A 26309-nucleotide genomic window follows, 5' to 3' on the forward strand; every position below is an offset into this window, starting at 1 on the left:
TGATAGTAAAAAAATATATATATCAAAAGAAAAAAATACATACAAAAACTGCAGGTTTGATGTCTAATTGTACTAAAACCATAAATACAAATACAACCAATGATAACTGACTATTGCAAGAACCCAGTGAGACACATCTGTAAAAGGCTCTCGATAATTTCAGGCCTTTCCATTCTGGTGGCATAACGGCAGCATAAGTATAGTATAATAACAACAATAATAATCGAGACAATAATATGTTCTTCTCTTTGGTATGTGATTATTTAGGGTAGGTCAAACATCCACCTAAAGTGCTTCATTTAGTGAACAGATGTAACTTTGGTAGGCTTCAGTTCCTTTCAAATCCCAAGGTTAATATAATGTCCACCGTCCACAGTCCACGTCCCTCAGCGTTAGTAGTAGTGTGTAGTTTGCTGTCCTTGTGTCTTTGGAATGAGGATTAAATATATAATATGTAAGTGCACAGTGATCAGTTTTGAACAGAGCAGAGAATTCGGGTTTCACCCCCTGGGCTGAGTTCTAAGTCCTCTGTTACTACAAAGCTCCTCTAGGGGGCGCAGCAGGCCGTCCTCGCGTGGCCGGTAGGGCTGAGCGTAGCTGTCCTCCTCCAGCAGAATGCGATTGAGTGTCTGTTCATAGTTGATATGGCGCCTTACCATGAGCACATACTGAGAGCCCTCCTCCAGTGGGGGGCAGTCACACTTATTGGGCGCCCAGAGGTATTCCCGGTGTTCCAAGCGGTAGCGGTTGCGGTATGTGTGGATGATCTGCACGTCATAGCGAGTCTCCACGCCAATGTACATCTTCCCCAAGACCTTGGCTCTGAAGACTGATTCAGCAGAGAAAATGTCATTAGAAATATACAGTGACTGTCTGCATACCACCTACCTACAGCTAGAGGCATTTTAACTATAATTTCAGATCAGCAAATAATAAAATAATTGCAAATGACTCTTAATTGCACATTGTATTTTCACACTGAGGGATCTCTATTCCCTGAACATGTGTGTGTAGTTTAAGTGTGTGTGTATGTGGTCCGCTGGGAGCAGTGCTGGTTGTGGAGTCTGACGGCAGCAGGAAGGAAGGACCTGCAATACCCCTCCTTCTCACACTTGGGGTGAAGCAGCCTGTCACTAAAGGAGCTGCCCAGTGCTGCCAGAGTCTCATGCATGGGGTGGGAGCTGTTCTCCAGCATGGATGCCAGCTTGGCTGTCATCCTCCTATCTCCCACCACCTGCACTGGGTCTAAGAAGCACCTCAGGACAGAGCCGGCCGGACCTCTTTATGAGCTTATTTGTGTAAAAAATCCCCCCCCAAAAAAGCAAAACAACAATAGGCTGTACTAAAAGTTCTGACATCCAGTCCTCTGACCCAATGTCTTCCTGTTTAAATGGTTCTGTACACTACACTCTTAAAAATAAGGCGCTACAATTGGTTCTTTAAGTGATGCCATAGACGAACCACCTTTGGTTTTATAAAGAACCATGTCTGAGAACATTTGAAACTGGTAAATAAGCTTCACATCAAGTAAAAGTTTTCTTAAGCCTTTAAGAGGTTCTTTACACTCATACATATTTATTTATGGATCCGAAAATGGTTCTTCTATGGCATCAAAACAATCTCAGACCCGTATTTTGTTCTTTTAAAGTAACACAAACACTGAATCCAGCACAATGAAAAGCTTGATTATTCTGTGTTGAGCTGGATCAGGCGTGTTTAGGTTGGTAATACCTGACCCCACAGTAGAGCTGCCTAATATATTGCTTATTAATGCTTATCACAGTCGCATCACCACTGGTTTTAATCCCATAATAGGAAATCCAGGTCTAAGCTATATTTCTCTAAGGGAAGAATGAATGCTTTTTCTGAAAATGAATCTGATGTCACTGGATCCTCTGCTTTACAAGATCATTAAGGAATAGTAATTGGAATAACATCAAATACATTCTGGGTTACTGATCACAGGGTTGTGGGTTCAGACCCCAGGCTAAAAACTGCCACTTTTGGGACCTCTAGCAAGGCCCTTAACTCTCTCTACTCCAGGGGCACAAAGAGTAGAGATATCATTATCCAAGCTGGGGTAAAATCATCATTATCATCATCATCAGGGTTTATTTATAGAGCACTTCAGAAAAGCAGCTTTACAAAGATCCGGATCTGAGCTCCAGAAGAGCAAGTCAGTGGCAATATTGGCGAGAAAAATGTAAAAACTCTTCCAAGGCAAAAGGACGAAACCTTGAGAGGAACCAAGACTCAAAAAAGGGGAACCCATCTTCCTCTGATCGATAAAGAGGAGCGAAATAACAGCATGAAAGCAAAGAACACATAGAAAAATATGCATGTTGAGGAATTCTGTGTATAAGTATAATAATAAAATAAGGGCAAACTTAAAATGCCAGTTGAATCAAACCACCAGCTGAATAAATAGAGCTTGACAAAGCTATTATTTCTCCAGCTTAGACCCAGAGTTAATAATATGAATATTTCACCACCTACAAATGGACTACACAGTTGTAGATGTCTACTGTAAAAATAAATAGCACTATAATTGCAGTATGATGTTTGTCAGGCCTGGACTGGACTACACACGGTACACTTAAGCTCACCAAAATCCTTCTGGCAATACTGCCTCTGCCGCTCGACACGACCCTTCACCCGCCGGCATTTACCACAGTAACCTGCAAAGGAATCAGAGACGACCGATGAAAGTTTGAGGTAAAGGATCTGTAATAGTCTGGAGTCTCTGCAGTCTGGTGGAAGTGATGAATGAGATTAAGCAGAAGCCAACAGTACGCCAAGTGCTGATGCTGTAACTTGTGCTGACCTGCACCGCGTGTCTCGGGGAGGTAGTTGCTTCGGTTCTCATCTCGTTCCAGACGAGGTCCAGGCTGCCGCTGAGAGGGACGTCTCACAGGTCTTCCACCTATAGGACGCGAGACAAACCAGTCTCTTTATGATTATAGTTCAGACAAAATTCACATGTACACAGTTTCACTGTTTACCCCACATGTAGTCAATGAGCCAAGATCCTCACCTTACTGCATGACTCTGCTCACTCACATTTTCATCTTGTTTGGCCTGATGCCATATTTACCATTTTATTTATTTTTATTCTTATTTCAGTTAAGTTTTATTGTTGTTTTTATTCCTGTTTTGATTATTATTATTATGATCCGGTGTCGACCTGAGGAGGATGGGTTCCCCTTTTGAGGTTTGGTTCCTCTCAAGGTTTCTTCCTCTCGACCCCCAGGGATTTTTTCCTTGCCACTGTTGCCACTAGCTTGCCCAAAAGAGGCTCGGACCCGGATCTCTGTGACAACATTTTTTTGTAAAATGCCTATAGAAATAAAACTAAATTAAATTGCACCTGTTTGGTGTCTGGAGCAATAAGGCTAATGTAGCTAACAGGTCATTTTATAGGTAAGATTACAGTGATCCAATTAGCTCATTGCAAACTGCATGTCTAAATGATCACACACTTTATTAAGCTGCATGAAGGTTGTTCAGTAATCTGTAACAGACTTGATTATATGGTTTCTGACCCTGTGTGATCTACTCCTATCTATTAAACATGGATAAAAGTATGTTGGATTGTTGAAAGTTTCCCATCTAACAATTATTTGTTAGTACAACAGTTTCTGAATGTTACAGATTGGTAGATTTCGTCCAGTCTAATCAGTGTAAATTCAGAACGCTGTAGAAAATTGGCATATCTTGCTCCTAGGCTCCCCCTACAGTCAGGAAGTGGAATTCGCACTTTGAGCCACTGTTTTTCTGGACAAGCTGAGAGATACAGGACCCTGTTACAGTCAGTGGAGGATCACCATGATGCACCATGATGAATGATTATTGTAAGGTAAAAATGCTACATAGTGTTGCTTTAAAGAAATAATGCTCAAATTCTTTAGTTTGGAAACATCACAATGATCACAATAATTACATGTTAAATATTAGTGTGATTTCAGTGTGATTATGTATTAGTTGTATCAGTGTCCTTATTGTTTATTTCTGTACTGGAACCATTTTCCCCCCAATTTGAAAGGCCAAAATTTTCCAATCCTCATTCATGTGACCCCCCTCCCCCCCAACAACAATCACTAGCAATGCCTCCAACACTAGGAGGGTGAAGACCAGCACATGTCTCCTCCGACACATGTGAAGCACCAGCCACGGCCTTGTTTCAAACTGACGCTGATGCAGCAGAGGAAGTGCCATCAACCCACCCCTGAAAGAGAAGGGCCAATTGTGCTCTCTCTGACTCTGGCTGCTGATGGCAAGCAGCGTGACCCAGGAGTAAATCCAGCGATCCTTAGATCATAGAGGCAGTGCCTTAGTCCACTGGACCTCTCTGAGACCCAGAACCTTTTTAAAGAAAGAATTGCTGAACACTCTTACAATGTTCTGTCAGCTGGGTTGTCTGTGTTTTGTCTATTTTTTATGAATGACCGAACTTATATCTGTGCCATATAAGACTTATGTATGTATTCTAATGATAGAATTAGAAGGCAGATTGACTTCCAATTTAATTAAAATCTAATTAAAGTCTAATTAAAATGTAAAAAAAACAGATATGTTGAATATGAATAAATAAAATCTATATAAATATATAGATTTATATATATATATGAGTATATATGTATATATATATACACATATATATATCAAAACTCCCTCAGACATGAACACCAGACAACCTCTCAGCACTAGAAACAGCTATGGATTACATCACTCAATTCGTGGGAAAGAAGAAGAAGGGAGCGGCTAGCATGCATTCCACCAGGCATGTATGCACAGATATGAGTCCATTAGGGACATGACTGTAAAACCATTTCTGTGTCAAAGTCCCTTTTAGAAGGAACGGGCCTTTTCTGAATGATTATCAGTGTGTACACATATCTGACACTACAGCAGGAGAAAGTGTGGCCATTCCCTTTGCCTCGTATACCCTGATACACACACATAAGCAGATGGTTTCCCGTGATTAGAGCAATGTGTAGTTACCAATCACTCTAATCATTACAGGTATTGTCAGCCTATGTATGGCCAATATTCCTCTCCTCAAAGCTGGGTAGGTGAGGCACAGAGTCGTCTGTTATCTATCTGCTGCACTGACGGAGTCATTTAGACTAAGGTAAGCTGATAACAGGTGTTTACCCCAGTTAGGCCGAACTGTGGCAGGACGTGTTGTAGTAGTAGTGGTAGTGGTGGTGGTGGTGGTGGTGGTGGTTGTTGGCTGTGGTTCCCAGGGTAGGAAGTTGGATGTGTGTTGAGGCTGCCGAAATGGACTTTTCCTTCCATGATAGAGAGCATAGCGATCTGGGGGCAGCCAATACTCATACTCGATGCCAGAATTTTTATCAGTGGACAGGACCTGCAAACAGTTCAGCAGCACGAAAGATAAATGCATAAGTGGACCTTTTTATATTTCACTGAAAGACTAAAGTGTCTCCAATTCGGGAAACTTCTTGACCCCAGCTTGTTATCCTATTAATAATAATTCATAAATAGCTGACTTTTCAGTGTACAGTGAAACTTATATGCACACTATATGTCCAAATGTTTGAGGACACCCCTTTTAACCAATGCATTCAGCTACTTTCACTGCAGAGCAGTACTTGTAATAGAATAGGACTCTCTGAGCAGATAAACATGAACCTATTGGCACCATGCCTAATGTCAGGAACTAGAGGGGTTTAAATCTAGTAGATCCTTGGACAGTAGAGACGGTTCCACCAACAAGGTGGTGTAGCAGGATAAACTCTTTTTAACAGAAAGAACAGGTGTCCCAATACTTTTGTCCAAATAGTGTATGTCACATATACTGAGATTCAAAGTTTTATGACAGCAACAAAAGAGCTCCTGTTGAGTATTTGTAAAAAAGATGATCACTCACCATAACATGCAGGTCCTCCTGTGTGGGCCCAGGCACTTCAAAGCTCTCCCAGGTATCAGCAGAACGGCGGTACAGCAGTTTGGTTCCAGCTACATCGTACTCCCCCGGAATACTGATCTTCCAGTTCCCATTGATCACAAACTGGGACCGTCCATTCTGAAGGGCTGGTCCATTAAAAAAAATGACACAGGACAGTGATTAAAGATGATGTCTGTGACAAATGCTGTTCAAAATGCCCTATGATGTTCATATGCCACACTGACATTCAGACAGCTCATGATGGACAGCAGCTACAGTTCTGAATAGCTCATACATATTTACATTTACAGCATTTAGCTACCGCTCTTATCCAGAGCTACTTACAAGGTGACTCGTATCACACAGGTGGGCCAATGTAGTGTTAGGAGTCTTGCCCAGGGACTCTTATTGGTGTAGTGCAGCATACGGTCACCCAGACTGGGAATCTCCTACATGGTGTAATAGCTCACTGGCAGCTAGTGGTTTTATCTGTTGCGCCACACCAACCACATATGAAGAACAGGTTACAGAAATTGTGAGCCATAGCCATATTAAAGGATGTATAAATAGGAATAAAGGTTTTGCTGGAGGTTATTGTCAATATTTGTCTAGTAGTTTGTTCTTATAGTTATACGTTTTCTTAAGAAGGTTGAAAAAATCTTGAGATTTTGATGAAATTACTTATTGCTGGACTCATTTTGAGGGAGTTACAAACACATATTCCCTTTGCAATAAAAAACACACATTCATCTCCAAGCTAACAGAAAAACAGGCCTTCCTGACCTAAATAGTTCTTGCTGTTATCGGTCACTTTGATGTGAGTGGCTCCGGCTGGGATCATGGTGACCTCATTGTATCCGAACGGCCCTGGTGAGAAACACAGATAAGAGAATATCAGAGTATTATAACCCCACTGACATGCCCGCACCACGCTGAGCACCACGCTGAGCACCACGCTGAGAGTCCGTTTATCTGCACACTCCTGCAATGGAAGAATGAATATACAGGGTTTTTATTTATGACTGCTCTTCCTGTAGCTCTGGCATGCACTTGTTTAGTGGTTTCTGTATGTGGAGCTGAACTGGGGTATTGGCCGTAACGTTCTATGCTCCGTTGGTTTTTGACCCTCTATAAAGTACACTGGGCTGGCAGCTCCCAATCTGTTATCCCACTCTGCGAAATCCAGCTGCCGAGGGGAAACCGAGGCTTTTCAATAGAGCCAGACAAAGCTGGCATTATCTCTCTGTTTTCCTCTCCGTAAATGCTGAGTATTCTCACTTTGCCAACATGAAGAGGGTACTGTTCCACACAGTGGAGCTCAAAGCCAGAGGTGTCAGTGCCCTGCGAGGTGGTGCGAGTATGAATCTATGATTATGTGTGTATATCTGGGTGTATGTGTATGTGTGTGTTCCTCGAACACTTACTCACTGTCCTACAGGAACCACTTTGGGTAAGAATTCCCTGAACAAGTGCCAAACCTTAAAGTGTAAAGCGGTCTGTATGCAGCCCTGTCTAACGCAGCGCTCACATTAACACACTGGGAAATTAGAAACCAAAACAATGATCCAAAGATTTGTCCGCTTATCTAATACCAAAAAATAAACAAATAAATAAATAAATAAAAGAATCCATTCATACAGTAAATACACTTTGACCTTTGAACTGCATGGACATTTATATTGTAAGTCAAATTATTCAGTAAAAACACTGAAAACAATGCAAAATGATTACAATATTATAATATAATAATAATAATTATTATTATTATATATATTATAAGTGAGTTACAATTAACATATAGGAGTGAAGTATGGAGATATGAGGGTTTACATGCTAGCAAAACTAACAACAAATGGAAATTAGAAGATACCAATTAGCCTGACGTAGATCTTAAAGACAGTTAACTTTATAACTTTATAACTTTATAATGTATCTAACAATTAAGGAGAGTTACACTCTTAATAAAGGGTTCTTTAATGAAAGTAATGGTTCATTGAAATGTTTAATGGTTCTTTGCCTGGTTTCCCTGCTGAAAAATCCAGACCAGCGTTTGCTGGTAGCTGGTTTCAGATGGTCTAAGCTGGTCTTTGATGGCGAAGGTGGTTAAAAAGATGGTCATCCATCATCCATTAATCCAAACATATCCTGGTACGCAAGCTGGTTAACCAGGTCTCATTTGATTTTGGTCATACCATGACAAGCATAACCAAGCTGGTAGACCAGCATGACCAGCATCACTAAGCTTGATGGTCATGACAGTTGACTAGCGTGGTCATGCTGGTCATCCACCATGGCCAATCTTGATCATATTGGCTGTCTATCATGGTCAAGTTGATCATCCTTGTAGACCAGCTAAACCATCCAGTCATCCAATTTGACCAGTTTGACCAACTTGAGCTTTTTTTTTTGGTCGAGGTCAAAGAGCCATTAGCCATTAGCCAGTACTACACAGAGCCTTTTTTGCAGTGTAGTAACCAAAACTGTCTAATCAATCATGCTAATAGCTAACCACATATTGAAGCTATCAGCTACCAATTAACATTTCTGTATTGTACCAGCAGTTCTATATACATAGAACCAAAAAGGTATAGGTAATAACTAACGACAATTAGCATGCCGTAAAATGCTGAAGGCATGTTCTACCAAACATGCTAATCTAGCTAACAGTGAATGGAAGCTAGTTGCCACCAATTAGCAAGTCAACTGGTGGTTATTCATGCTCATTCAACATTAGCACTGTTAGCATTTTTGGACTGAAGTGTTCCTTTAAGAAGTTAAATGGCAGTCTGTACAGCAGCTGTGTCCAGCTGTGGACCTGATGGATCTGTGAATGTAATGTCGGGGCCAATCATACTAACCAAACTCCTGTCCGTTGCTCTGGTAGACACTGTGGTGATGGAGGCAGGTGGTGTTCTGTCCTCCACAAACCATGCAGGCGTCCTCCTGCTGCTGCGATCCGAAGATTAAATCACAGCCCGGTTTCTAAACACGCGTATGAAAGACAAAAACAAAGCACCAGGATTAGAAACCCAATAGTACCCCCTACCACCACATACCACTTTGGACGCAGACCACAACATGAACCATCCAAGAGGGCTTATGCTTAAAAAAGCAGTCTTGGAACCGCCCGTGTCGTTTTTATAGCATCTGCCTATTTATATAAAATCCTGTTGATTTTCCAGGACAAAAAAGGACAAGCGACAGCACACGGCTTGGTCTATCAAATCTCATAGGTCTTCCACAAAGCCATCTCCTTCATATAATACTTCTCAGTGTTCCAGTCTGACCTCTCTGACAAGTGTGTCCAAGAGAAGAGGTCAAGGTCATCTCACGCATTAAGAACAGACGAAAGGGATCACACCAAAAGCCGTCAGCAGGGTCACATGGAAGTCTTCAAGTCAATTGAAGGGAAGAGTTTCCACCTGACAGTCAGGGAGCAACTGTGAAAAAGCCTGCAGGTATTTACATTGATATACCACAGGCGGTAGGCTGACAGCAGATGGGCTGCAGCGTGACCTTGACCCTGGAGAAAAGGCTAAACAATGAAGAGCCAGGAGAAGGGGCCTGGGAGAAGGTACCAGTCTATTCAACCTATTTACACAATGGCCAGTTTGCAACGTTGCTCAGAAGATGACTCTTGACACCTATTTAAGCTTGGAAATCCAGAGATTTTGGCAAATGACACTCACACAAACAGCGATGAAGCAGCTGGATTGAAGGTCATATCCAAAGGATTGGAAAGGGAAGACCTGGACAATTTACATAACTGTAGTCAGACTGCATTAACCAGGGTAGATGGTGTTGGTAACAGGACTAAATTTGCCAGATCAGACATCAATGGCTTGACTTGCAGACTGTTAAAATTAATTAGGGGCAAACTTAGTGGCATTTTGACCCAAAACTAGCAATGCAGCCCATGGCCTATTTATATTTGACAGGACTCACAGTTTTCCTTTACAACTCCATGTAATAAACAGAAAGGGCACAATGCAGGTCCTGCAGAAAACCGGACTCTTCCAGTCAAGGCTGTCAATCACTTCATTCCTAGGTGTAACCCCGCCTTCTTCCAATATACGTAGCAGAGTAAGGGTTTAAACATTGATTTTTTGGGGGAAGCCAAAATGATTGGGCCAATATTAGCACAGGGGAAACTAACTACTGGAATTTGGAGACACTTGAGTTGGAAAGACAGCTTAGAGGAGACAAATAAGATGGAAAATGGGCGGAGGTTTGCAATTGAAACATATGGGGATGGGCGGAGCTACACATCATACTGCAAACAGTCAGCAGAACTTTTGAGAGACACTGCGCCAGCTGTCCATGTTTTCTATAGTTCTTGTACCAACCAATTATAACACAAAATACCAGTACTAACACAGAGACATCATCAGGAAACCATCAGTAATGGCTTATATGATTTCTTTCCACCAGGGAAGGAGCTTATCTATGTAAATCTTTCTCCCTGCAGCTATAATTAGCCAAATGAAAGCGTAATGGCTTCTTTGTGAAAGTATTTACAACAGTCTCTCCCCAGCAATCGCAGAGGTGTGCAATTAATCCTCTCTTTCTCTTTCATATTAACCCTGTCACGCATGTGCTGGGAGGGAACAAAAGAGAGCCTCTCGAAAACCTCACTTTTCTACCCAAAGACACACACACACATTCCAACAACCGTGATTCCACAAAGACGAATGAACTTAACAAACACGTCAAGGTGTCTAAAGCGCCACGCTCCAGAGCCACCACACATACATTTCACATGAGGTATGCTTCACGCTACATTGAATTTTTTTCCACATCATTCTATATCCCACAGTGCTAACCCACCCATCCAGCCCACCAGAGCATCTGCTTCTGCTCCAGGCTGGCCTCATATGTATGAAGCCTCACTTAAGGCTTTTTTGTGGAAACTCAGGACAGCACTGACCTCAAGGCCCAGACATTCACCTTTATGTGCATGTACAGACTATATGTCCCAATGTTTGCGGACACCTCTATGATTGCTGACATAGATGAGCTTGTCTAGTCCCTTTAGAGTCAGAAGTAGTGTCAATACGTCTCCATGAATAGGACTCTCTGGAGCAGATAAACATAGATGAAACTCCTAGCACCATGCTGCCTAATGCCAGGTGTGGGCTAGAGGGGTATAAAGTCCCCCTGCATTGAGCTGTGGAGCAGTGGAAGAACTGTGCTCTCTGGAGCGATGGTTGGTGCTCCATCCAGTTTTTTTAAGGATGAGCTGGGGAGTTGGGGAAAGCTCTTGTGGTTGAAGGCAATCATATCCTCATAGCAATGTTCCTCCACAATCTAGTATAACGCCTGCTTCCCTGGACAGTAGAGACAGTTACTCCAGTGAAAGCAGAATAAACCCTTTTTAACACCAATGATTGAACAGGTGTCCCAATACTTTTGTCCCTATAGTATATAAACAATGTAGAAGCTTTCACAAAGACAGCGACAAAATACACAAGTGTGTTTCTGTTCCTAAATTAGATTTGGTGGCTGTCTTGTGACTCAAAGACCTGACCTTAAGCACATAAGGGAATTTAAAAGTTCAAAACCCTCAAATACACCCCGGAATGGGAAAACCTCCAAACGAATGGGCCTAAAGCTGAAGGGTTTGTGGCAGGGAGAAATGGTCTCCACATGGGAGGCAGCGGGGCAATTTCAGGGGTGGGACGAATGTGTGAGGCCCAAATTCAACTTTTTTTTCAGCTGCAGGTTCTGGAACTCTGCAGCAACATGTGTTGTAATTGCATGTGAAGGGCTGAGTCAAGCCTGATACACTAAACTCTGCCTTACAAGACTGGGCCTGGGGTTTTGTTAACACTTACCGTCAAATAGGCCAATACCTCAACACCTGCACATCATTAAGAACGAGAGCAGCAAAGGTGAGGTACAGAGAGGGGGAAGGAATAGAAGGAGAAGGAGAAGCAAGACGTGCAGCCAGTTACTCACCAGGCATTTGCCATTCACACAGATGGCCCCAGGCTCTGTTTGGCAGGGTGTGCCATCCAGGACTCGCCCAAAATTGTAGTAGAAATTGTGGCCCAAGGCCATGCAGCTGAGTTCACAGGGGTCAGAGCCTGGAACAAGAAGACGTGGAGAAGGAGGGATGGTTAAATGCATCGGTGAGGACATTTAACCCACTCAGCCTAACGTCACCCATGTGATTCCAAGGATTCTTGTTAGTATAGCAGTGGCATTCCTGGATCCTCTGGATGGGGGGAATGGGACCATGAGTCTTGGTCCCATTCCCCCCAGGTGATGGTGTTATCTACCATGCTATCCAAAGTGCTCTTACGTATAGCAAGACTTTGAGATGCTACAAAGCACACACACACACACACACCAAAGGTCTGCATCTACATTACAACTCACTGACCTCCATGAAAGGTTGTCCATCTGTAATTGCTGCCAGCAACCAGTGGCCTGTCGTCAAAAGCCTTGCACTGCAGTTCTCTGAACTCTATAGATCCAGGAGGACACTCCTGAGTGAGAAGATACCAGGCTATAAGTAAGCCAGGGGCTACGCACTCATTGACACACACACACACACACACACATACAGCCTGTCTGTACTTGCTCAGGCATTACCTCAGCTCTGCTTATCTGCAGTCTCTGTATGATTAATAAAGAACCTCTTGCTGATTCACTTCTTAACAAAGTGCACCACACACAGTCTATATCAGCCATATTATTCAGAGGAGAACCTTAGGATGGGCTATTATCTGTCATTTTGGGCCTTAGCAAAATCCTGGGGTGTAGTCGTCTCTTGCACCCAAAGGCTTATTATTATTCAGTCATAATTCTTAAGACTTCTTATTCAGCAACAAGTATGCAATTATGACACTAACACGTAGGTTTTGTTTAGTGTAGAGTGAGTAACCTGATCGCACCAACATACAGACCCTTAGAGCTAAAGCGGTTTATTCCATTACTTATCCATTCAAAACATGAGTCAGACTCTTCCTTATTCACACTGAATCATTCATAATGAACTGACACATGAAATAGTGAACAGTGTACCTCTCTATTGCAGATTTTATACTGTCTTGGTTCACCTAGACATGGTCCTCCGACTGGATTCCTGGAACACAGAACAGACGTGGGTGAAGCTCAAAACCAGGCTTAATAAGGAACTCCACCAAACTGCATGAATGAATCAATTCCGAGTGAACTGATTCACTGTCACTGATTCGGACTTGAGTTCAATCATAATTCAGAGTTGTTTTGGGGTGAAACCTCAGGATTCTGGGGACCGTAAGTACTCCAGAAGAGTGTTGGTCAAAGGAACCAGTGGTCATGAGGTATACAACACAAATATAGCCATGTTGCTTATTATCCAAAACCACCAGTGAATCAACAAATGGGTTCAAAATTTGAGTAAAACAGTGGAAGAACTGTCTTGAATTTGTCTTAAAACATGTTTTTTTGTGTAAAATAATATAATAATATATACCTTATATATAACTTTATGTAATATGCTGCTTGTAGAGGCAGTAAACTCTTAAGACATCTGGTTCCATTCTCCACCACTGTGAACAAAGCTGTCACTGGCTTTGACTCGAAAACAGAGCATTTCACACCAAACCTCCCTTAATAATTTTCTTTACATCATAAAAACTGAATAATGCAGACATTGTTAGATGTCAGTGAACTTTCTCTTTAACACGTGGATCAAACACAGCACAAATAAGGACTATTCAGAACTGCAACCTTTGTCCTTAGCCTCGTCTGCGTGTTTGTTTACCCTCATTTCTCTGCATTGTGTCTGGTAAGCTGTTGTAAGAATACACACTCAACTAATGTGCTGACGGTGGCTTTACTGAAAAATATAATGCACAATATTTACCTGATTCAGTTGATCCATATTTCCGACAGTAACACTATTGATGTAATTGATGACCATATATGAGTAAATGATGGACATTTGAATAAGCATCTGAAGTAAATTGTGTTTAGGTAGAGAGGGTCTGATCAAATGTGCTGCATATGCGCTTTACCTGGCGATGCAAGTGCGTCTTCGGATGGAAGCCCCACCTCCACAGGAGCGGGAACACTCGGACCAGCCGCTCCAAGGGGCCCACTCGTTCTTATGAAACAGCTGCAGTGGCACCTGAGGCAAACGGCCAACAACTAGCCCTTGAGCCTGTATGGCCGACTGTCAGAGGAATAACAGACAGCAGGGATAAGACATGGCATCCTTATTATGTGAGGTATGTAAGGAGCCCTAGAATGTCAAACTGTATTTTCCTTGCCATTGAGGGATGATGAGAGTTTGGTACACAGATCTGACACACCATGAACCTCAGAACAGAGCTGAAAATGGACCAATTTTACAAGTCTTGAGTCATTCATATTTACAGCCTCAAAATGTACATACAGCCATCCACTATAGCAAGCTCAAATCAAAGCTGGTGAAGCAGTAAAATGTGACGGCGGCTTCAGGAGAACATGGTGTTGTTGATACTGAAAAGCAGCTCATCACCGCCAGTCTCTGCTAGTTATGGATATACGGGTTAGTACATGAACCAGAGCCTGTGCCAGGGCCAGGGTCAAGGCCTACAGTAGGGGAGCTCAACCTCGGACCAAACAGGGACTTGCTCCATTGTCCGCTCCCTCAAAAACAAACCGGACTCCCTCAGCCTAACCAAACTGGAGCTGACCAAACATCAGAAGGGAAAGTACCAGCTTATTGTTTTACTGGTAAGACTTGAGGAAGCCAAACTGAGAAAGTGAGTGCTAGAAAGCTCTTTGGCTACAATCTCTCCAGCTTGCTAAAAGCACATTGCACTGAGAGGGCTCAACAAGAGGACATCAGCACTGTCCGGTAAGGAATAGTGCTGCTGGAATAATTATAGTGTCAAAATTATACACTATAATATGTGAGTTCTGTTAGACGTCACGAGCCAATAAAAGCTATAAGAGCTTATCGTTTCATTCTGAGTTAAATAACAGGGTTGTAAATGCACCCCAACCAAAGTTGCTAATCGCATTGATTACCTTCCCGGGCACATTCTGAATGCCCCAAAGGCTCATTTCCTCTCACTGGCTTAAAAAGTTACTATGACAGCCCATCTAAACTGTACTCACCCATGTACTGTACTCACAAACATTAACATTCAGGACACCTGATATCAGGTGGAACCCAAACATTTCCTGCTCATTGGCAATGCTAGACTGCGTCTGACATTTGTGGAAGCATTGGTGTATTCCCTCAGCGCTGAGCTGAGAGGAAGCCACATTAGTTCGCTAACACAGAGGTTTCCCTGTCATCCTCCATTAGACATGCAGTATAGCTATCAGCGCTTTGCAGAGGGAGACTAATCGTCCTGCTGGATAGCATTACTGCGCCGTTCTCAGATCTGTCGCTGGCTTTGATCCGAGACAAACAGGCAGCTACAGACTGAGGAGAGGCAGCAGCTTTCATCGGGTCCCTGAGGGCCACCCTGACTCCCCTGGTTGTGTGCGCGCGAATGTGTGAGGAGGGCGTGAAAGCCAAGAGAGCACAGCCCGCCATGCCTGTCAATTAAACCAACCCTCGGCACAGCAGTTGTTTTCAGGCTAAAAATAAAACGTCCGGCGTGGTGCGCTTCATCAGTCTAATCTGAAGAACGTTCAGGAACATGGGAGGAATGTAAACACGTAGCAACAACGTGACACGATCTGGCAAAACAAACAGTACATTGAACGTGAACCTCAAACATCTACCCCTAAAGGTGTGTTCCACCTTCTCTGCTCTGACTCATCTTTCATGCTGACACTCCTTCAGGTTCCTCTCTGTTAACTCTTCAAACGCCCAGTGAAGCTGAGCTCCACACTGTGGGAGGGCACTCCAAACTAAAATGATGGAGTCCCTCAAGTTTCCTACTTCTGCATCTCAGCCTGGTCAACAATACATAGCTTCAAAGAGATTAGTAAATTTGCTGCAGCTAAAATTCATTAAATGTTGTGTTAGATGCTTAGTCTGTGGCTCCGCCCCCTCAATTTGTTTACTGTTTATTAATTAGGTTAGAACTCCCCTATCACATGACATCCCCAGACTCAAAGGCTTTTGACAATGGAGGTCTTGCTGGGATTTGAGCTTATGGTCTCCTCACACTTGATGAGCAGCAGTTAGACTGTAGGGCCGGTCTAGAGCTGACTAGAAGGCTTTTGACAATGGAGTGCTGAGGCCTTGCTGGGATTTGAGCTTATGGCCTCCTCACACTTGATGAGCAGCAGTTAGACTGTAGGGCCGGTTTAGAGCTGAGAAATTGCACTACATATAAGTTCTGAGTAAATGTACCTTTCCCTTCTTCTTGGACACGGAAATGTACATGGTTTCACAGCTCTAGAGTGGTGCAACTGTTGTGCTGAGCGCTGATCAAGGGACAGAATCTTTTAAGTTCAAATCCTATCAGCACGAAAGTCCTCCATATTCAGGAGTAATTTCGTGTAGTATGTAGCTGGGCATGTGACTGGGAGGAAGATAATCATGAAGGAAGACAGCATGTAAAACAAGCGTATTTGCATATTCTGGCCCACAAAGCAATTGGATTCCAGTCTGACTAGATACTAGTCACATGCAGTGACCAGGACTGGGTTGAACTGGTTTTGCGTACTTCATTCTTATGATTGTGTGTCTTTACTAAGTCCTTAGTGACATTAGTTCGTTTCAAACTATCCTTTACTGAATCTGATTGCAGCAGAAATCTGTATGTCATATGTTAACTTAGTTAATGCACAGTTTATGTAAGTTTATGTACAGTTTAGGTAAACATTGTCGACAACAAATGTATAACTTGTCATGGAAGCATGAGTGGCAACATTATATGGAAAAAATCTATATATTAAAAAAAAAGTATGTACCTATATAATTTTCAAAAATAAATGAAATTCAAAGGAATAGTCATGGGTATTTTTGTGTGTTTATTTGTCTTCACCTTTCATGATGACTGAACGTGTGATTAAAAGTTTAAAATGCCAGTTTCTGCATAACAGCACCAGTAACGGCAGCAGAAAATTGTTACGGCCTTAATGTTACGTCTTAATGGATAATAAATGAGTTTATTATAGGAGTAATTATTAATTACTCTTAAGACAAATAGGTGTTATGAGAAATGAAACCAGAGTAAACAGGTGACTGAGAGTGTTACATTGGTAGTCAATTTCTATAGAAGTTTAGTGTACGTATGTCTGGTTATGTCTGCCATAGTATTATGCCCTTTTGGAAGATACAGAAAAATAAAAACATGCTTTATAATAAAAACAGTTTTCTTATAGACACTCTTGCAAACTTGGAGGTGGAAAGTTGGTGAAAATTTGATCGGTTATTAGCATAATTTCATCTCGTCCGAACTGAAATTTAGCATAGAAATCCAAATCATCATAGTTCTCTAAAGGATGTAGGCTGTTCCTAATTTAGTATCATAAATCAAATGCAATAAATGTGAACTTATGATAACACTTATGATACAACTAGCTTGGGTCTGAGCATACGCACAGCTGGTGCAACCGGGCCCAGGTGTAAACAGGGTCTGAGAATAGGTAGGCCGCTCCCATATGATAGGGGAAGTCTTAAACATGGGAATAAACAGCAAACAAATTGAGGGGAAAGACCCTAGACGTATTACTCAATATTTAATCAATTTCAGCTGCGGCTCAATTACTGATGTCTTTGAAGCCCAACTCGATATGTATGGTGAGTTGGGAGAACCTAAGCTTTGGCTAACTCCAAAAATGCTCCGTAATCAGTTCCCTTATCATTGTAAGTTGGCCTGCCAATACATTTACACAGCGCACTCTTGCATATTCCTCAGCGGCTCGATGACCAGTTTAGGATCAAAATAACTGTCCATCACATTAGCTGAAGATAAGTAGAGTCAGGTCTGAAGGTCTCTGGCCTTTGCTTGTCTCTAAATCTGTGCAAAACAACCTGCTTGACGATGAGTGGCTGGAAGCACGTAGCTCTTAAGATGACGTGACTGCTCTAGCGTCGACACCACAGGGCTTTATGACCACTCTCCTTTAGAGAGCGACCCAACACCGGCCTCATTACAGCGCCAAAGACTCAAATTAGTGTTGATAACAATCCACCATGGGGCCGGTGGACAAGCCAGATTATTGAAATGGACCTTTTAACCTTCGGAATGTCAGTTTTCTCTCAGAGACAATGCAGCAGGAGAAATGTTGACTCTGGAATACCTGTGTCGACAAAGAATTTGGGTGTGAATGAGGTGTCACGTTATAGGGCACGCCTCAGGGTTGGGCGATAAATCGCGCACATATACAGTAGTTATCACAATGTGGGACTCACACACACACACACACACACACACACACACACTACTGAGGGAACACTACTGTACTCACTCAGCACACAGCTTGCTTTCTTTGGTCTGTACAGATGCAAAGGCCTGGGTGAATGTACTGGGCATCTTCTTGGGGATAAGGTGTCTACTAAGGAGCTACCAAATAAACAGTGCATTAACCCTTCCCAAAGCTCTCCTGACTCCAGGAAGGCCAGTGCTTACAGCTCTCATCCAACACCTAGTTTATCTAATTAGTCCTTCATTAAGGTAAATCAGGTGAGCTGCTGCTGGAACTGAACAAATCCATACAGTGTCTGGAGTTCACAGAGAGGTCAGGAACCCCACCTGTGTTCATCTCATCAACATCTCAATAACTTTACTGTATAATTTGAGCACACCAGCTGCCCTTTTTTTAATATGCTGAATATTTCATGAAAATTTCAGTAACAAGATGCAATGACCAGCCATAATATTAAGACCACCTGTCTAATTATGAGTAGGTTCCCTTTGTGCCACCAGAGCAGCTCTGACCCATCAATGCATGGACACTAAAGGGTACCTGCTGTATCTGGCACCAATACATTAGCAGCAGATCCTGTGGTGTTAATGCTATGGCTGATTGGTGAAATGATGTTCATTAAAGAAGTCAGTACTAATTGTACTTGGCTGAAGTAAGAAGGAGAAATCTCGAACCCAAATCGGTTCTTTCTTGGAACCAAAGGAATTTTTTAGTAAAGTCATGTTTGCTTGCGTCTTGTATTTTTAATTAATGCGTTTAGATGCCTAGAACATGTGTACAGTACTGTGCATGCACTGCTGTACGCTAAGGTCTCTTGCCTTTGTCCAAATGACGTTTTGTTGGTATTCACTTACGTTCACGCATCCTCGACAGGAACTACAAAAACTTAAAAAAAGGCCTTTTCTGTCAATATCAGAGCACATTTAACACACTGTATTTAACACATTTAACATTTTACTCTTTATATTTACCCAAATATATGAATAAATGAACATACAGTAGAAGCAGAATTGGGTAGTAATAAAGCTCGGGTTGTAATAAATAATAATAAATAAATAAATTGAGCTGTAAATGTAACATTTCATCTGTGTTCATGTTAGCCTTCCCTTCCACCAAATTATAGTTCCTTAACAATCACAATAACGAACTCCACACTCCCTCACTGCACGGCCTGCAGTTCCTCCTCCAGCTCCTCACACAGACCACCAATTTAATCTTGTGTTCCATTCGTGTTTTTTTCTTGTTCGTTTGTTGTTATTGTGTTTACTCTTGTCTTAATCCTCTTCTTTTCGTTTTAGCTCATCACTGTTTCCTTTTTCTCGAAGCATTTACGTTATGTCTTGCTTGACGGACGTTCAGCGGAGTGATACAGTGCTCGGGATGCTTTAATACAGTAATCCTTTAGATTACAATTACATTTGTAATCAATTACATTTGTAATCCCACACCAACCTTGCATATAACATAATAATAAAATAAAATAAAGCCTAAATGAGTTACAAGCTAGATAAATACACTGTGTTTTTAGCTGCTGCTTCACGGTCAGCACTGGGCAGAGGGGAAAATGACTGCAGGGGCCAAAGGACACCAAGCGTAGCGCAGTAAATTCTAGCCTCCATATGCAGCCCCTCCTTCAGCTGCCACTCAAGCCTGGAAAGGGAAGGTGAGGAAGAGCCATTCTCTTTTCCAACTCTGTAAGGCTATTGCTGAATGACAGTCAAGGCTGGATTTTTCTCTAGCCGAACTCTCTCCCTGACAGCTGCACAAACGCTGCTGAAAGATGGCAGTGCTGCATTGATGAGGTACAATGCTACAGTTAAAGTGAGCTGTGACAGGGAAACATGCCAATCAGAATATACTATTACCACGCTCAGCAGTACGCAAACAATCCCGTCAGCTCGACTTTCAAACGTCAGTAATAAAATAGCCTGGAACAGAATTTGCCCATTTCTATTCATCTTTTTATTCATTATTTTTTTAATGCAGGACCCAATTATCCCGAGCGAGACGGGACTGTAGATGTAACGTGGACTAAAAGTAATTCAGGATAATTGCGCAGGCTGAGGACAAACTGTGCTGACATGGTGCAGAGTTGTTGTTCAGTATCAAACTGTGCCATTCAGGCATGGCAAAGGCGATAGGCTTCCTTAATGAGGGTAGCCTGGTAGGGGAAAAGGGGACAGGTGTTGTCTTACGTGCTGAGAGGACAGGCAAACTGGGGACACCAACAGGATAACGAGGGCGAGCAACTGGCACAGAGACAGTTTCCTAGAGAGAGATAAAACAAACAGCGTAAGTCAATTACAACCACCCACTCACATACATTACACACAAAGCCTCCCTGTGAGAGGTCACTAGACAGAGGTGAGAGAATGTGGGCTCTTTAGCCTTACTTAACAATGCCGTTTTGGCCCCGGGGTCACAGATCCACCATTAATAACAACAAATAGCCCAGCTAGACCTGCCATGATGGTGAGGCCCTGAGGGTAAAGGAGCCAAGGCCAGGAATGCCCTCCATACAGCAAGGATCATTAACTTCCACACTCAAAGAGAGGGCCTCCAGAGATCAGCAGTCTCCCAGCATCTCAGCAGGCTTCTTACACTACTCTGAACATTAGACTAACCTAATTACATGTCAATTAGCTTGTGTCGTGCTAGACATACACTCTTATTAGAAACATCTACCTTGGACCTACATTTGTTGGCCATTTTATCAGAAACCTCTACCAGGTAGGTGCACTTTGCTGGTGTACAGTAACCGACTGGAGATTATCTGGAGCCTCAGTTTATCAGCCCCGCTCCAAATGCCCGTTAGAGGAAATAGGCCACCACTAAAACGATGCACCCAACAATGTCACAGTCAACATGAACGGGAGTTCAAGAGAGCATAAATCTGAGTGTTCAGGGCGGCCCTCCCTCTCCAACTATTATTGCCCCGTCAGCTGACTCTTAGCTGATGTAGCAGGGTTGATGGTTAGTGTTCTCCTCCAATGATGCAGCATTTAGCAGCAATTTGACAAGATATGGTGGTACTTCGCATGACTAGCATAGGCTAGCCCTTACTCTCCAAGTTTGATTGCATCATGCAATGGGGAAGACCCTGCTAGTGGAACTGAACTGAGGGAAAACTTCAGGATTTGGATGGCCCCCTGTAGATTTAACTTTTTAACTATTAGGTTAACACTGCCTTCCATGTGGCAGACTGGGGTGGATTCCCTATCAGGGCCAGAACACCACTCTACACCAATCAGAGTCCTTGGGTAAGACTCCTAACACTACATTCTCCTACCTGTGTAACATGATGCATGGCTGAACTTTTCCTTTAAGGTTAAGAGGATCAGAATCAGGATTTGAGACCAGGTTAGGGTTATAGGGTTATAAACATACCACAATAGTATGGTTCAATTCTGACAGTGAAGAACTGCAATGCTTGATATAAAAACGAAGAGCCCTTCGAGCTTCAAGTACAGCTCGGCTCGACCCGCCATCCCTTAGGAACCACGGAAGACGAGCGTCCAGGCTTTTTTCTGTCCTGCACCGAAGTGGTGGAACGAGCTTCCCCTGGGTGTCCGAACAGCAGAGTGCAACACTCACTGTCTTCAAACCCAGACTGAAGACCCTCCTCTTCTGAGAGTACTTGGGTGAAGAGTAGAGTGGTCTCCTTACTGACTTGTGTTTAGTAGAGTCTAAACTTAGAGGATCTTTGAATTTTTAGTCTATTCAGACTAGCTAAGGTTATTCTTGAGTAAACAGTGATAGATGGACTGGATAAGAGTGTCTGCTGAGTGCCATAAATGTAAATGTAAATGATACTATGGCAGAAATATTAAAAATGCTCACTATTGTCTGAACACTGGACGATGAGTTTCAATTTAAATTCAATTTTATGTATCAATATAAAACTGACCTGCAGACAAGATACACTGTAAATCTAGGGCTAGTTTATATACATTGATTAAAATGATAAAGTTATTAATGAACATGTAAAAATATATGTTTGAGACTTTGTGTAACTCTAGTTAAGAAAATATCAAGATGTATTTAATGGATATCTGTTTGAGTTTCTACAGTGTGCTGTCCACATAAAGCCTCACAGAAGGTCCTGCACTTTCAGACTCATCATCTTGCCGGACACAAGCCATTGTCAGACCGGCTCAGTATTGATTCTGTGTGTTTGTCCTGAGAGTAATTCAGCAGGGTAATTCTGTGTAAACCAGCCTGGCTCCTGCAGAAAGGCCCAGAGCACTGCACACAACATATGACTCAGTGAGTTAGTTCCCCAAAAAAACACTTTACAGTGGGAAATACCCTTGACTTTGTTCCTGGCAGTGATGTGGCGTCATTGTATATTTAACATCAGTTAGACAGAAGTCTCAGAAGGCTGATCACAGCTTAGCCTCTGTCAGGAAACACGCTTATTTCTAACATCTTTTTTTGATCTTTTTATGAGTTCAAACGTTTCTTTTCCAAAAAAGGTTCATTTTGGCTCCGGCCCAGAGCGTCAGCCACCCAATTAAACCATGCGTATCTCCCTGGCACTCAGGCTGTCCTCCGAGGAGCAAGGGGATGCGCTTCATTTCATCCTGAGTGTATAAATAAGTGCAGGGGAATATCCGCCTGCAATTCCACACTGCAGAAATGAAACTAACCAACTACACTCTTAATTACACTCTTAAAAATAAAGATGATGAAAGGGTTCTTTGAGCAATGTCATAGTAGAACCATTTTTGGTTCTATAAAAATGATTTTAATGGAAGATATGTGAGTGTGAAGGACCTGAAATGGGTGAAGAACCAATGTTCTTCTATGGCAACACTCAAAGAACCCATTGTAGCATCTTTATTTCTGAGTGTAGAAGGTGGACGACCACGTGACTGTGGTGTGGTTATTGGGACGACTTCCGTCACAAATACATTTTGTACAAAATACTTAGCACAAAGCAGGTGTCATCAGCACTTCTAGAGCAAATGTGCGTGAACTGCATCTTTAGTAGAGATTTAGACCAACTGTAAACAAAAATGACCAGCCTGTAAACAACAACAACAAGTGGTGGAAACTATCAACTGTCCAAACATGCTGTTTGGATGTTATTCCATGATCATCATTCTTATATTATGTAATATCATAAGCTCCCCAGACAGACAAATCAGTCATCTTGTGTCTTTAAGGTGGTAGCAACTTCAGGCTCCTGCAGATGGCGCTGCACAAGGATGATCCGGCTAAAAACCCCTGTGGGTGTGTGACAGGATCGACAGATTGAGAAGAGGTGGTACAGTGCAGCGAGTGTCTCCCTGGATGTGTGGAAAATTGGTCGCAAAGCAGATGGTTTGAAGGATGCTGCTGAATCTGCAGGTGCATGGAAGCATACGGTCATACGGGTCTACCAGCAGTGGCAGAAATCTCAGTCTACAGGAAATTCTTGATGGCCCTTTGTGGAGTGTTCTTTTAGAAATTGATGGTGAAGGAATTGAAAAGGTTGACAGAACACTCCAGAGGGACCATCAACATATGGAGCAGAATGGCACACAACCACCTTTGCTTACTTCTCCTAAAGAATGAGGAGAATTTCCTTTAGACTGGGATTTCTGCCACTGCTGGTAGACCTGTATGACCGTACGACTTTCATACCCCTGCAGATTCAGCTACTTGCTTCACACTATGGCTTTTGGCCACACCCACATGCAATCACTCCTAATCATTTACCAATCATTAATTTTTGCTTTGCAACCCATTTTCCACACATCCAATGAGACATTCACTGCACTGTACCTCCTCTTCTCACCCTATGAATCCTGTTGCACGCCCCTCAGGCAACAGATACAGCCTGATCATCCTTGTGTGATATCTCCAACTCCAATTTCTCGAAACCCTCTAAAACTATCCTTGGTCCTACTAATCAGCTGCATGTTGATTCGGCGTCCAAAACGAGAAGCACCCCACCACAACATGCAGAGAACTGTCCTACATATTTGAATCGAGGTCAAGAGGCCCGCTGTTAAAGGGCTACGACAAGGTCATAAGCCGGGTTCATTTAGGTAAGTAACAGTGCATTGTTCAAATGCACAGCTAGCAGGTGAGCATGTGACCCCTGCTGTGTGCGCTCAAACAGAGACGACTAGACGGAAGAAGCAGGCTTTCACCACACTCATACAAGCCTATACACTATATGGACAAAAGTATTTGGACACCTGTTAATTCCTTCATTGTTTTTTTCTGAAATAAATGGTATTAAAATGGGAGTTGTAATGTCTCTACTGTCCAGCTAAGAATGCTTTCTACTATGTCTAGCAGTGTCTAGCATTGCTGTGGGAATTTGATTGCATTCAGCGATGATGATCGGGTTGACCATCTTTCCAGAGAGCACAGTTCCACTGCTCCACAGCCTAAATAGAATGAAGCTTGATTGCAGAGTCAGTTTAGCACATGTTAACTGAATCATAGTCTGGCATTTTCACAGAAAGCCATTTATTATATTCATCATGCTTGATCTTCTCTATGGAACTGATCTGGGATTTGATCAACTACCCCACACTGATAACCGACAGATGTTTGACCTTCATAGAAATGACAATGGCATTCAAAGACAATGCAGAATTACATAGAAGCATGTTGCTAAGTCATTGGCACAAAATACATTGAACATGCATGGAACATAAAGGTCTACTGGTCTGTGCAGAAGTCTGAGGCCATCTGATAAAGTGTTATGTACAGCATGTATGTGTTCAAACAGTGCTAATATTGTCCTCATTGAGGAAGCCCATGCATGTAATATTCCTATAGAAGGGGTACAGGGTTGTTGGTAGCTGTTTGTAGGGTTCCTTGCCTGATACCATAATTGCTCACTGATAGGAAAACGTGTTGTGTTCTTCATAGAACCCTTTTAAAACAGTTTGATGCCAATGTTACAAGTAAGGAACCTTTTGTGCCCTTTTTGAACCCTTGTTGGTGCCAACTGAACCCTTTGGAAAGACCTTTTGTTTGGTTCATGAGGAATTTAACCAGGCAAAGCATCATTAATGCATTCAATTGGTTCTTTGAGTACAGAACTACACAGGTCCTCTTGAGTTTATCTTATCCGTCCTTCATTAAAGTAAAGCAGGTGAGCTGCTGGTAGGACTGAGCAAGATCCACACAGTGTCTGAAGCTCACAGAGAAGATCAGCACCCAAACCTGAGCTCTGCTAATAAGTTCTTCTCATCAGTAACTCTTGTTTAGATGGTATGTAGTGTTTCACAGGAAAACTCAACATAGCTGTTCTGGACATTGTCTGTACATAGTTGACTGAAGCTGACCCTCAGTGCCCTTAACTGGAGGACAATGTCGTATAGCCCATGTTCCTGTTCTGATATACAGATGCATTGGGCATCCTGACTGAAGAACAGTGAGTCCACCATGGCCTCCAAAAACGAAAAGCTGTGTTAGCACCCTTACCTGCTATGTGGTTTTGGCATCCTAGTTCTTCGAGTGATACCAAATCTTCAGGACATCCAAAAAATCATGAATCAGCTGCTAAAATATGGCCTGGGAATGGTGGGATCCCAAGGGTTTTTACTTCCAAACAGGCAGTGGACTTGATTCCACCCATGCTCTCCAGCCCTAATCTAGCAGTTTCTCGCTCTTTGGTTATCAGCAAGCTCGAATCCAAAGTCCTAGCTCTTCTTCTCACATGGGAGTGAGAGAAAGGGCTGGCCAAAGCCCCCTGAGAGCAGATAGGAAGGGCGCAGTTCCAGCGCAAAGGTCTTTAAAGAGAGCCCAGAATCATCCTCAGACGCGGAGAAAGCTCCAGGAGAAGTTCTGAAGGAGCTCCAGGTGCGAACCCAGACTGTCCGTCCACCTGGTCTCACCACAGCTCGCTACGATCACTTGAATCCACTACGATCCACAAATCCTCAGCACCAGGTTCCTCTTGAATGTAACGGCAATATAATGCACATAGGAGCTCCACCAGCATCCAGGGTCTTCCAGATGAAAGTAGAAGGTCTAGTCCTGGTAAAGTCCAGCACAAGGCTGAAGGAGCTCCTGTATGAAAGTGGGGAAAGAAGTTGCTGCGGTTCGCACTGACCGGAGATCTACAGCTTGGATG

At 42.7% G+C, this 26309-nt stretch overlaps 1 protein-coding gene across 1 annotated transcript; it reads right to left on the reverse strand.

Moving 5' to 3' along the window:
• On the reverse strand, positions 1 to 26309 carry adamtsl5 (ADAMTS like 5). Its single transcript, XM_072671310.1, has 13 exons — positions 25658 to 26309; positions 20422 to 20494; positions 13918 to 14075; positions 12941 to 13001; positions 12297 to 12402; positions 11870 to 11997; positions 8770 to 8893; positions 6695 to 6778; positions 5894 to 6057; positions 5155 to 5371; positions 2825 to 2923; positions 2607 to 2678; positions 1 to 829 (listed from the first exon to the last, which is right to left on the reverse strand). Exons 1-13 carry the CDS (start codon positions 25675 to 25677, stop codon positions 501 to 503), a joined length of 1635 nt encoding a protein of 544 aa, XP_072527411.1. The 5' UTR covers positions 25678 to 26309; the 3' UTR covers positions 1 to 500.

Source organism: Salminus brasiliensis, chromosome 25 (genome assembly GCF_030463535.1).
Source record: "Salminus brasiliensis chromosome 25, fSalBra1.hap2, whole genome shotgun sequence".
Classification (NCBI taxonomy): domain Eukaryota; kingdom Metazoa; phylum Chordata; class Actinopteri; order Characiformes; family Bryconidae; genus Salminus; species Salminus brasiliensis.